Genomic DNA, 13,578 nt, shown 5'->3' with positions numbered 1-13,578 from the left:
TTGGATTATAACTGGTCCCTGGCTCCGTATCCCCAGAGACTGCAGGCACTGGGACAATCGCTGACACAGTCTAGGCAATTAGGGATTATTTACTAAGTAAAGATATTTTGTAAATATTTGCATCTATGTCGTTTCAATGACTGTGTAGTCCCTTAGCTACTCAAGGCAAAAAACTCAATTTACTATTAATTAAAGTGTCATTAAACTCATTTGTAAACAGTTTAATTTTAAAGCCAGCAGAATATGTACTTTTAAATTGTCATCCTAGTAAAAAGGATAAATTCATTGGAATCAATGAGATTTTAAGTTTTGCAATTTTTTTAAGTATATTTTAAAGTCTCTGAAAGAGACTTCCCAACCCATCTTCTAGGCAAGGAATAAGGCTCAAACTTTTTCTATTTAAAAAAATACTCATGAGGGGCGCCTGGGTGACTCAGTGGGTTAAGCCGCTGCCTTCGGCTCAGGTCATGATTTCAGGGTCCTGGGATCAAGTCCCGCATCGGGCTCTCTGCTCGGCAGGGAGCCTGCTTCCTTCTCTCTCTCTCTCTCTGCCTGCCTCTCCATCTACTTGTGATTTCTCTCTGTCAAATAAATAAATAAAATCTTTAAAAAAAAATAAAGGTTATAGAGTATAACTAATAATTTACTTTATTTATACTTCCTATATATTATTTCCTTGAAGTTTAAAGGTCTAACTTTAGTGGTTTGGAATTTTTGTCAACCCAGCCACAGTATTCTATGCATATATTTTTTTCAATCCTAAATTTTATTTTCCCACTGGAAGGATTACTGGTCACTCAAAGAATATATTAAGGTAAATGAGGGGACGAAGGAGATCAACCTGTCGGGAGAAGCAGATAAGTGATCTGAGGCTACTGACTCCACTGGTGGTGGTGATACAGCTAAAAAGTCAGTTATTTTGAGCACCCCTCTGTTAAGTGGCTACTTTGTGTTGTTGGGGTCACATATACAACACCTGATGGCTGAGGCTGTATGAGTGCAGTCAAAAAAAGCTTAGAACAAGAAGCATGGTCAAGCAGACCCAGTCTTAAAATCTTCAAGAACCTTTCAGATAAGGAAGGATTTCCAAAGAGAATACTTGTTTTATAAAAATCTGACAATGAATTTTTTTTCTTGCCTATATATTTTATTTGGAAATAGCAAAGTTAAAAATAAGTAAATGTGTTTTCCTACCCTTTACTCCCATTTGACAGAAAATAAAATTTCAAACCCAGTAGAACCTATAGACTATCACCACATATCCTGGTCAATCAACCCATTGTTGCCCTAACTTCCCTGGTATCACAACCATTCACATGTGGCTAGTGATGCAGCTTCAGGAATATGCCTGATTAAATCTATTATGCTCAATTATTACCTCCCAGGAAGAATCAAGCCATTAGGAAACAGAATAAAGGTCAAGCACAACAGAAAGGTGGAATATGGAAATTACTGGAAGGTTGGGCACAGGAAAGAAGCTGAGCTGACAGGGAATTTAATGGGAAGGAATTTAAAGGGAAACCCTGAAAACCCCAGAGCAGCAAAAAAGACAATATAAAATTTTTAAAAAGGCTAAGATGGACTTCCACAAGAAGGTTTTTTTTCGGGGACGGGTGTATAAAGGGGGTAAAGATATAAACAAACCACCTAATTCACAACCCTATCTCCAGCAGTATTTACTCTTGCAAGCTTAGTGGAGTTGTGGGAGAGGTGTGGGAACTAAGAAGTTGACCAAGAATACAAAATGACTACTTTGCCTATTCCAATGCACTTTTCCTTCCCTCACATCAGCTAACATTCACCTAGAAGGCACAGCATAAAATGAATACCACTGGTCAGCTGATCTGATCAAAACATTTTAAAGGGGGGGGGGGGCGCAAGGAGGACACTGTCACACCTCCCTTCTCAGAGGTGGTGATCACTCTTAGCCCCCACATCCTTCTGTGTTCCTGCAGGCTGGGTTCTAGTCTCTCCCCAAACCTAAGCTTTCCACACCCCCATCCTTCTGGGGAGCCCAGTTATCAGTCATCAGAGAAACTCGCGCCTCTTTAAGTACAGAAACGTGGTTCACATTTGTTGGGGGGTGGGGGCTGCCCAAGGCAGTGTCGCTGTTGACAGGTCATTGAGGTGGGGCTAGATCCTTAGGAACTGCATAGGGCATGCACGCCGGTTCACCACGTCCGCACCCACCCAGGGGAGGAAGACCTAAGGTTCTCACAGGGCACAATCCCGCGAGCAGTGTGCGGAGTTCTGCGAAGCCGCCCTGGATGTGGTGGCGTCACTTCCCCCATTCCAGCAAGGGGAGGTGGAAGGGGAACATGGGTTAGACGCTCTCGCCTCACCAGGGTGTCCCTCTGGCCCGCTCTCCTGGCCCTGTGCTCGTCTGTGCCCGGTCCACGCACGCGAACGCCTCGGCTAGGGGAAAAGCCTAGAACACGTAGCCCACGAAGCAGAACATGAAGCCGCCACCCGAGGACGCCTGGGGACAGAGCAGGGGGAGGCGTTAGCGCGGAGCCGGCGGGGGCCGGGGGGCGGGGTTGGGGCTCGGTGAGAGTTCCCTTCACCTCTATCCTGAGCCTCCAGCCCTTCCTCCGCGCTTCCAGTCCCACTTCCGATTCCTACAAGTCGCGAGTCACGGAGCTCCTGGGCTCGCTTCCCGCGAAACCTCTAAGAGCTGCCCCCTGCCCCGCAAGAATGCATTACCTAGTGCCACGGTCACCGCTGCCGTCACAGGCACCCTCAACCCCACCCCTGGCCTGTCCGCGGTCCCTCTCTCTCTCTCTCCCACCCGCACCTGCCCCCAGCCTGCAAGCTCCCCGGGCCCGCAGGTGCGGGCAACAGCGGGATTCCACGCCCCGCAGAGGCCCACCAGCTTTGGGGAGGAGAAGGGGAGACACAGTGCAGGGCCGCTCCCAGGCCGATGTCCCAGGTGTGTTCGAACCCTCGAGTCACACTGCTTGGCGGGACGCTGATGGCCCGGAAGACACGTGGCCCCAGCCAGGGTGCCTCCTTGGCTCCCCTGTCTAAGTCTGAGGGAGAGGGTGGGATTCTAAAGCCTTTGGGATCCTGCCTGCGCTGCGCGCCTGCCTCTCCAACCTCTCTGCAAAGGGCTTCTCTCATTCCGGATCCCTGAAACCTTTAGAAACACACTGCTTAATCTGCTGGATGATTCTGCCTGCTTTTTGGAAATATTATACAGTGGGGAGGAAGGGGGATCAACTGAGCTTTCTTGAATAGTTATGGTAAATTTTGAGGCAAAAAATATAATTTCAGTCGATGTCCCTACAGTAGTGGCCTTTTATGGATATGAACCTACATGTCATCCACAAAGTGTTTAGACTGTACTTAGGAACATCTTCCACTTGTGGATTTGTTTCCATTGAAATTCATTTCCATAGAATTTAAGCTGCTATTAATTACTGATGTGACAATCTGAGGGTCCACAGACAGCCTCTTTGTGAAGAAGGAAGTGATTTTTATGCAGTGTTGAACACCAGCAGTATAAATTATGTTCCCTGCCTTCCCTGAGGGAGTCTTTGTGATAGTGACCAAGTCAAGCTGACTGCCGAAGTGTGCCCTCCTTTTCTCTTCCAGTCTGTGCCATCTTAGTCAAGAAACATGGAGGTAATTCACGGCAGGCCCTATTGTTGCAGAGAGCTTGAAGGAGCTGACATACTGTCCAATACCTTCTACTCTAATGAATTGCACACTCCGCTACAAACAACTGTTCGTCCAACTGCCTCAGAGGACAGGTAAAACAAAAACTAGAGAACATAAATAAGTAAAAAGGGCTTTAATTCATTAGTTTATTTTTCTATGTGATATATGTGAGAAAAAAACATTCAGTTGGGGGCTTTCTGTTTTCACATCATAGGGATGCCATAACATGACAATTAACTATGAGGTATCCATATCTGTTAGGCAATTGATCAAAAGTAAGTTGGTATATTTTTGCAAGAAAGACATCAATTTTATCCACTACATTTTAGAACTCCAGAATGATCAGATCTAGAATGATCCTTCATTTGAAAACTAATCTTTTTTTTTTTAAAGATTTTATTTATTTGACAGACAGAGATCACACAAGTAGGCAGAGAGGCAGGCAGACAGAGGGGAAGCAGGCTCCCTGCTGAGCAGAGAGCCCAATGTGGGGCTCCATCCCAGGACCCTGAGATCATGATCTGAGCTGAAGGCAGAGACTTAACCCATTGAGCCTCCCAAGCACCCCCAAAATTGACCTGTTTTAATCAAACTTTTTATTTTATAAGGAGTAGTGTAGTGGTTCCCTAACATCCCCTAACACCATCTGTTCAAAAACAGTCCCAGAATCTGTTATTCACAGTTGCTACCTAAATATTTGCTTTATTGAATTTCCTGTAACATATTAACTACAAATTATTATTAAAATTGCCCCTAATGTATATTGAGTAATTACTGTAAGTGGGCACTGAACCAAATGCTTTGAATGTAGCAGTCCTTTTAATCCTCCCAGCAACCCTGTAAATACTGTCCATTATCCTCATTTTACATATGAAGTAACAGGTACAAACAAGTAATTTTCCAAGATCTTAGGGCCAGCTTTCTGTATTTATTTGAATCATTTTGAGGCTCTCCCCCAGCCCCAAAAAATCTCAAAACACTTGGACAGTGAAAAAACAGCCTGTGTGGTTGTTTTATTTTGTTTATTTCAGTTGGTCAAATCTCTCATTTAAGAATTCCTTCTTTAAGAAATCACACAGAGGGGCACCTGGGTGGTTCAGTGGGTTAAAGCCTCTGCCTTCGGCTCAGGTCATGATCCCAGGGTCCTGGGATCGAGCCCCACATCGGGCTCTCTGCTCAGCCGGAAGCCTGCTTCCCTCTCTCTCTCTGCCTGCCTCTCTGTCTGCTTGTGATCTCCATCTGTCAAATAAAAAAAATAATAATAATTTAAAAAATTAAAAAAAAAAAAAAGAAATCACACAGAAAGCCACCCAGCCTCAGTTTACACTTCCAACATGGAATGTCTCTACCACACAGGCAATCCATCCCAATTCTGAATGCTACTGATTACTAGGTAATTTTCTTTCTACTGAGAACATTTTTCCTCCCCCAAATTTCTGTCCGCTGATCCCAGTTCTTTCCAAAGCCACGCAAAATAAGAATAATCTATCAACTCCATGACAGCAGCCCTTCAAGAGTTCAAAGATCCTTTGGCACTGTAAGAATTCTCTTTGCCAGACTAAACACTGGTTCTCTATAGACTTTACTCTTTCTTCCATTGAGGCTTTTACTATCTTGATCAGATTTCCATGGATGTAGTCCAGTTTGTAAATATGCCCTTTATATGAAAAAAGAAGAAAGCTTTTCTTTTCTAATGATAAAACTAACACATGTTCCTTATAAATAATTTAGAAATCATGTATATCCATAAAGAAAACAAACTTCCCATTTTCTAACAGAAGGAAAAGCTATGAAATTAAAGCATAAGAGAGAAAAACCCCATACTTCCTTTATCCAGAATAACCACCGTTAACATCTCAGTATGTGTCTTCTCCATTTTTTAAATTTAAAGATCGTATTTAACATATTTTTTTGTAAACTGGATTTTTCACTTAATGAAAAGGAATATTTTCATATTTGTGAGAAAGAGGGCCCAGCTCACGTACACTGAGTCAGTCCTTGCTGCACATGCTCTTCTGCTACCTGATTCCTGAAAATGGCTGTCAGTTGGATCAGATTAGGCAAGGTTTCCCTTGAGTCAAAGGGAACTCTTAGCAGACTGTGCATGACCTGGGAACAGGCAACTGTCCCTGGCTCAAAAGTAATATAAAACTTTATATTTAGCCAAAAGGGATCAGAGCAGGAATTTAAGGCTATCCTATCTGAATGAACTCACTATCCCCTCAAAAGCACTTATGTAAGGCTTTTCACTGAAATGTTTGTCTCTTCTACCTACCAAGCTATGGTTGGTTAGTAATTGGTTCCAAACCTTTTAGCTGGCATGAAATTTAAGAGAAGCATCTTTGAGAAAATGCTGCTTTTTGTTAACTGATTATACAATTAAATACAACATATGTTCAGTTACCTATAAACTGCAATAAGGTACTACTTGAAGCAAAAGGTAGGTACAAATCCATGTTCCTGATTCCTAATAACTTCCTTTCGCTTTAATCCATGTGAATTTTTTCCTATCATAATCCCCAAATGGGAGAGCCAGGATGATCATGCATTCTCACAAACCTTCCTATTAACTCCCTCTTAAAAAGCAGCTGGGCAGCTTACAGAAACAGAAGTTCTCTTTTTCTTCTGAACTTCTCTGAAAAGTGGTCATCAAGTTAACACTGGTACCTCTACTCTCAATGCTGAGGCTTACTTCTTCAGAGCACAGTCAGGGTCTGTGGCTCCCAACTCAAGCCTCAAGGTATCGTATCTCAAGAGCAAAGCAAGACAAGAAGCTCCTAGACTTCAGGAATCACCCTTCATAATGCTAAGGGTGAACATGAATCCCTGCAGATGTTAGCTCTCAACAGTTCACCTTTCCGAACTTGGACATGCTTAAGGCGATACTTGTTTTAAAATATCATGTGTTCTGAACTCAGCCGTTTTAACAACAATGCAGAATGACTCCTCACATCAGCATACTTTTTTCTTTTCTGAATAGGTAGTCTAGCTGCACTGGTTGCCCAGCACCAGTGTGCGGACACATCAGAACCACGTGAGCAGCTTTCTAAAATAGAGATTCTCAGGCTCAGTCTGGAGATATTCTGGCTCACAAGGTCTGCGGTGAAATCTTCATTTTTAGAAGTTTCTCAGCTTACTTTGAGAACCAGTGGGCTAGCAGAAAGCACTGAAAATGCTTTCTTACGCACAAAGTGCTGAAAATGCTTTCTTACGCCCAAAGCGTAAGAAAACCAGGACTGTGGTTCTGGCTTACCCTCTGGCTAAAGGGGAATTACTCTTTATCCTTCAGTTACTTTCTTCACTGATGGGTTTTAGAGCAATTATAGTATTCACTATTATATATACTCTGACTTGATCTCCTTTAAAGATATCAATAAGCAAGTGGTATTCTTTTGTATTCCTTCCAGTGAAAATTAAAGAATGGCTGGTCTAGCTATTCAAAATCATGACAGATGTCTATCTCTGTTTTCCATTCAGTTGACATCTCCTTACCTCTAGCAAGTTCTCTAGTTCATTAAGCAAACAAACATCAAGGAAGCACCTTGAGAATTATTTAAGATTTCGTCCAATGGAAAAAAGACTCTTCAATAAATGGTGTTAGGAAAATTGGACAGCCACATGCAGAAAAATGAAATTGGATCATTTCCTTACACCACACACAAAAATAGACTCAAAATGGATGAAGGACCTCAATGTGAGAAAGGAATCCATCAAAATCCTTGAGGAGAACACAGGCAGCAACCTCTTCGACCTCAGCCGCAGCAACATCTTCCTAGGAACAACGCCAAAGGCAAGGGAAGCAAGGGCAAAAATGAACTATTGGGATTTCATGAAGATCAAAAGCTTTTGCACAGCAAAGGAAACAGTTAACAAAATCAAAAGACAGCTGACAGAATGGGAGAAGATATTTGCAAACGACATATCAGATAAAGGACTAGTGTCCAAAATCTATAAAGAACTTAGCAAACTCAACACCCAAAGAACAAATAATCCAATCAAGAAATGGGCAGAGGACATGAACAGACATTTCTGCAAAGAAGACAACCAGATGGGCAACAGACACATGAAAAAGTGCTCCATATCACTCAGCATCAGGGAAATACAAATCAAAACCACAATGAGATATCACCTTACACCAGTCAGAATGGCTAAAATCAACAAGTCAGGAAATGACAGATGCTGGCGAGGATGCGGAGAAAGGGGAACCCTCCTACGCTGTTGGTGGGAATGCAAGCTGGTGCAGCCACTCTGGAAAACAGCATGGAGGTTCCTCAAAATGTTGAAAATAGAACTGCCCTATGACCCAGCAATTGCACTACTGGGTATTTACCCTAAAGATACAAACGTGGTGATCCGAAGGGGCACGTGCACCGAATGTTTATAGCAGCAATGTCCATAATAGCCAAACTATGGAAAGAACCTAGATGTCCAGAAAGAGATGAATGGATAAAGAAGATGTGATGTATATATACACAATGGAATACTATGCAGCCATCAAAAGAAATGAATTCTTGCCATTTGCGACAACATGGATGGAACTAGAGTGTATCATGCTTAGAGAATTATTTAAGATTTCATCAAACATTCCCATTTGGTTTCTGGATTCATTCAATTGCTTTAGGATTCCTGAATTTATTTTTTATTTATTTATTTATTTATTTATTTATTTATTTATTTATTTTTTGCCACAAGTCCTCTGCCAACTAAAAATGAGAGTATGTTTGTTCTGAGCTATCCTTTAATCATTCCTTCCAATAATTACTGGCTAGATTCAGCCCCCATGTAGAATGTAATGCTCTAAACTCCCTAGTGACTCCAAAGTAAGATGCTGGTTCAACCATAGGAAACCTATCTATCTCAAAAGCAAGTAAACAATTTTATGTGGCCACAAACTGCAATGCTAACAATTTACTGTTATTTTCTTTGCTGTGGTGACATGTATTATTTAAGATTTCAAATTATTTAATCCTAAAATTTCAATATTTATTTTAATTAGTTCCTTCTATAAGATGCTGTTAGTATTCAAGCTAAGGGGGGGATATGTGAGACACTAAAATAAAGGAAACTAGGACTTATTTTTGCTTTTGCCTTTTATTTTATTTTAATTTTTTTAGATTTTATTTATTTATTTATTTGACAGACAGAGATCACAAGTAGGTAGAGAGGCAGGCAGAGAGAGATGGTGGGGGGAGGGGAGCAGACCCCTTGCCGAGCAGAGACCCCCCCAATGTGGGGCTCAATCCCAGGACCCTGAGCTCATGACCCAAGAGGAAGGCAGAGGCTTTAACCCACTGAGCCACCCAGGCGCCCCTTGTCTTTTAAGTGGCTTCCTGCAACTTACTAACTTTAGATGGATGCCCACCCAAATGATTAACATTTTCTCCTGGCTTGTCTTCCTAGGACAATATAATATATGGAGATCAGATGTTGGGAAATTGACTCATCTAATTTAAATATAACTTTTTAGTACAAATGTAGTAATCTGAAGGTCACATGCACTTGAATATTTATAGAAGCAATGTCCACAATAGCCAAAGGATGAAAAGAACCTAGATGTCCAACAACAGATAAATAAATAAAGAAGATGTAATATGCGTGCGTGCGCGCACACACACAGGAATACTATGCAGCCATCAAAAATCCAAAATCTTGGCATTTGCAATGACGTGGATGGAGCTAGAGGGTATTATGAGAAGCGAAATAAGTCAGTCAGAGAAAGACAATTATATATGATCTCTCTGATATGAGGAATTGAGAGGTAGGGCAGGGGGGTTATGGGGGTAGGGAGAGAAAAAGTGAAACAAGATGGGACCAGGGAGGGAGAAAAACCATAAGAGACTCTTAATCTCAGGAAACAAACTAAGGGTTGCTGTGGGGTCGGGTAGGGATAGTGTATCTGGGTTATGGACACTGGGGAGGGCATATGCTATGGTGAGTGCTGTGAACTGTGTAAGACTGATAATTCACAGACCTGTACCCCTGAAGCAAATAATACATTATATGTTAATAAAAATAAATAAATATAACTTTTTAAAAACTTAGATATTAAAGCTTTGGTTGCCATCAATCAAATGTGTTTAAATATTTTTCACTTGTCAAGCCCTTCATACCATGTCTACTTATCACAGCCATAAAGCTGGTGAAGGCCTGAGAGGTCTGTGAGCTGAATACCGCCATGCCTTCTACAGCACCCTAAATCAGTGGTCACCCAGGTTCTCCTTGACAAGCAAGTACAGAGGCTGGCAAACTTCTGTAAAGGGTCAGACAGTAAATGCAACTGACCACTGAACAACATAGGTTTGAACTGCATGGGTTCGTGTATGTGCAGATTTTTTTCCATAAATACAATATAGTGATATAAATGTATTTTCTTTTCCTCATGATTTTCTTAACATTTTCTTTTCTCTAGCTCGCTTTATTGTAAGAATATAGTATGTAAGACCTATACCAAATATGTGTGCTCACATGTGTGTATAATATTTAAAAATAGTGTAATCAACTATTTATGTTATCTGTAAGTCTTCTGGTCAACAGTAGGCTATTAATAGTGAAGTTCCTGGGGAGTCAAAAGTTACATGCTGATTTTCAATGGCATAAGGGGTCAGTACCCTTAACTCCCACATCACTCAAGGGTCAACTGTATTTTAGGCTTTATCTATGGTCTCTGTCAAACTACTCAACTCTGCTATTGCAGGGCAAAAAGCAGCCACAGATAATAGACAATACATAATGAATGGTTGTGGATGCATTCCAATAGAATTTTACTAACAAAAACAGGCAGCAGGTTGGAGTTGGCCTGTAAGCCATAATTTGCCAATCCCTATCTAGTAACTTCACGAGATAAAGTATTCCATTTATAAGACAGTGCTAATTCTTCATTCCATTCAGCAGCTATTTACAGAGGGCTTACATTAAGCTGAGTGCTATACCGGTACAAAGAAGTTCCACATAGTCCTCTCTCTGAACTCCTCTCCTGTGTTTCTGGTTGTCTCCCCACTACACAGTTACAGTGCAAAGGGCTTATAAGGCCCCCAGGCTATTGTTCTTGTTGTCCTCTCCTGCTTCACCTCTTACCATACCACTTCTCCAATGTGCTCTAAATACCTGAATTCTATATCATCTCTACTGATTTGGCCCAAAATTCAACTCCACTTCTCAGCCCTTAAAATCAAAATAAATTCTACTCAAATCTTTATTCCATACGTTCTGGAGGTCCAAAGCCTTCCTCAGAATATTCCACATTCCCAGGACAGGGGTGGGAGTGGTCACCAATAGACTTTCTGACTTTGTTTTCCTTTGGTTCTACTTCTGCTGCTTTTGTTCAGTAACACTTTGACCCAGATGTGAAACACAGTCATTCTCCAGTTTCCTCCAAAGACCTCATCCACACAGATCATTTGTGAGCCTGGTAAACTTCCCTGATCAGTTAGGGATCAAAAGGAAGAATCACATCTGATTCGTATGAAAAGTAACTGTTGAATGGGGCAACGCTTTTAAAACTTTTGCATGTGTAACAATCATCAAGAGGGCTTTATTAAAACAGATTATGCCCTCCGCCAAGAAATTCTGATTCCTAGCCCTGAGGGAAAGCCTGAGAATTTATATTTCTAGTAAGCTTTTAAGAGATGTTGATGTTGGGTCTGGATAGCTCAGTCAGTTGAGCAGCCAATTCTTGGTTTTGGATCAGATCCTGATCTCAGGGTTCTAGGATCAAGCCACGTGTCAGGCTCCATGCTTAGCACGGAGTCTGCTTGAGGATTCTCTCTCTCTCTCCCCCTCCACCTCTGCCCCTCACTCCACCTGTGAGCTCAAATTCTCTCAAATAAATAAATAAATAAATCTTTTTTAAAAAGAGAAATGCTGCTGCTACTGTTAGTCCATGGTCCGCACTTTGAGAACCACTATTAAAGGAGCTCTAGATAAAAATTAGGAGCAAGGGCTTCTGCTCCTTTACGTGACTTTCCATTTTTTAAAATATATTTTATTTATTTGACAGACAGAGATCACAACTAGGCAGAGAAGCAGGCAAAGAGAGAGGTGGGGGGAAGCAGGCTCCCTGTTGAGCAGAGAGCCTGATGCGGGGCTTGATCCCAGGACACTGAGATCATGACCTGAGCTGAAGGCAGAGGCTTAACCCACTGAGCTACCCAGGCACCCCATGACTTTCCATTTTTAAAAATTAAAAGACAATCTGCATGTCCATCGATAGATAAATGTGTAAAGAAGATGTGTGGGGTGCGTGTGTGTGTGTGTGTGTGTGTGTGTAAGTAATGGAATATTACTCAGCCATCAGAAAGAATGAAATCTTGTCATTTGCAACAATGTGGGTGAACTAGAGAGTATTATGCCAAGCAAAATAAGTCAGTCAGAGAAAGACAAATATCATATAATTTCACTTAAATGTGGAATTAAGGAAACAAAACAGAGGGTATATGGGTGGCTCAGTTGGTTAAGTGACTGCCTTCAGCTCAAGTCATGACCCTGGAGTACCAGGCTCCCTGCTCAGCAGGGAATCTCCTTCTCCCTCTGACCCTACCCCCCCTCATGCTCTCTCTCAAATAAATAAATAAAACCTTAAAAAAAAGAAGGAAACAAAACAAATGAACATAGGGGAAGGGAAGGAAAAATAAGATGAAAGCAGAGAGGGAGACAAATTATATAAGACTCTTAACTATAGGAAAGAAACTGCTGGAGGGTAGGACGATGGAGGGATGGGGTAACTGGGTGATGGGCATTAAGGAGAGCACTTGACAGAAGGAGCACTGGGTGTTACATGCAACTGATGAATCACTAAATTCTACCTCTGAAACTAATAATATGCTCAAATGTTAATTAAACTGGATTTAAATTAAAAAAAAAATCTCTAGCTAAGACCATTCAAGGGGGAAAAACTATTCTTTTGAACAAAAGGTGCTGGGACAACTGGATATCCACATGCACAAGAATGAAGCTGTATCCTTATCTCACACCATGAATAGAAATTAACAACATATCAACATGGATCAAAGACCTAAGTGTGTAACAGCTAAAACTATAAAAACTGTTAAAAGAAAACATATGGGTAGATCTTCATGATCTTGGATTCAGCACTATATTCTTGACACTAAAAGCACAAGAAACAAGAGAAAACAGATAAACTGGACTTCATCAAGATTAAAATAAAAAACTTTGTGCTTCAAAGGATACTACCAAGAAAATGAAAAGACAACATAGAGACAAAGTAAGAGAAAATATTTGCAAATCCTATATCTGAGAAGGGACTCCTACTATCTAGTAATTTTACACCTCAGTAATAAAAAAAAGCCCAATTTAAAAATGACAAAGGATCTGAGTAACAGACATTTCTCCAAAGAACATATACAAATGGCCAATAAGTATGTGAAAAGATGCTCAACATCATTAGTCATTAGGAAAATGCAAATCAGAACCACAAAGAGCTACTATTCCCAGGCACTAGGAAGGCTGTATAAAAAAAGAGAGAGAGGAGATTAGTGGCTGCTTTGGCCTGGGTGGGGAAGGCCAAGTGGGGAAATGATGGCTAAAGGGTACAAGGTTTCTTTTTGAGGTGATAAAAGGTTCTAAAATTATTGTGATGGTTATACATATTTGTGAATATACTAAAAACCATTTAATTGTTCACTTTAAATGGATGACTCATATGGAATGTAAACTGTATCTCAGTAAAGATGTTTAAAAGAAATTAGCACATGAATAACAGTAAAAAAATAATAGTCATCATCTGTAGGCCCTCAAGAATTTAACCTTGTTCCTTCAGCAATCTGATGATGTCTTTCATAGCTGTGTATTGACTTCCTTGTCTAGTTTTAAATACTTTGATGGCAAAAATTAGGCTTTTGGCATAAGGATACCACTCTAATACTTTTCAGCATTGTCCCAAAGGTAATGACTCTGCTGAGG

The 13,578-nt window shown here is 41.0% G+C and overlaps 1 protein-coding gene across 1 annotated transcript in view; it reads left to right on the top strand.

Annotated features, from left to right (window-relative positions):
* Positions 1 to 2,747: 2,747 nt before the first annotated feature.
* The window catches only part of SPMIP4 (sperm microtubule inner protein 4), a 41,989-nt gene continuing 31,158 nt past the window's right edge, over positions 2,748 to 13,578 (top strand). The window contains exons 1-2 of the mRNA XM_059171387.1: positions 2,748 to 2,929; positions 3,595 to 3,752. Of these exons, the coding sequence (XP_059027370.1) occupies positions 3,619 to 3,752 (134 nt within the window). The 5' untranslated portion in view covers positions 2,748 to 2,929; positions 3,595 to 3,618. The remainder of the gene's footprint in view (positions 2,930 to 3,594; positions 3,753 to 13,578) is intronic.

Source organism: Mustela lutreola, chromosome 4, assembly GCF_030435805.1.
Source record: "Mustela lutreola isolate mMusLut2 chromosome 4, mMusLut2.pri, whole genome shotgun sequence".
Classification (NCBI taxonomy): domain Eukaryota; kingdom Metazoa; phylum Chordata; class Mammalia; order Carnivora; family Mustelidae; genus Mustela; species Mustela lutreola.
This window is presented reverse-complemented; position numbering and strand designations above follow the sequence as displayed.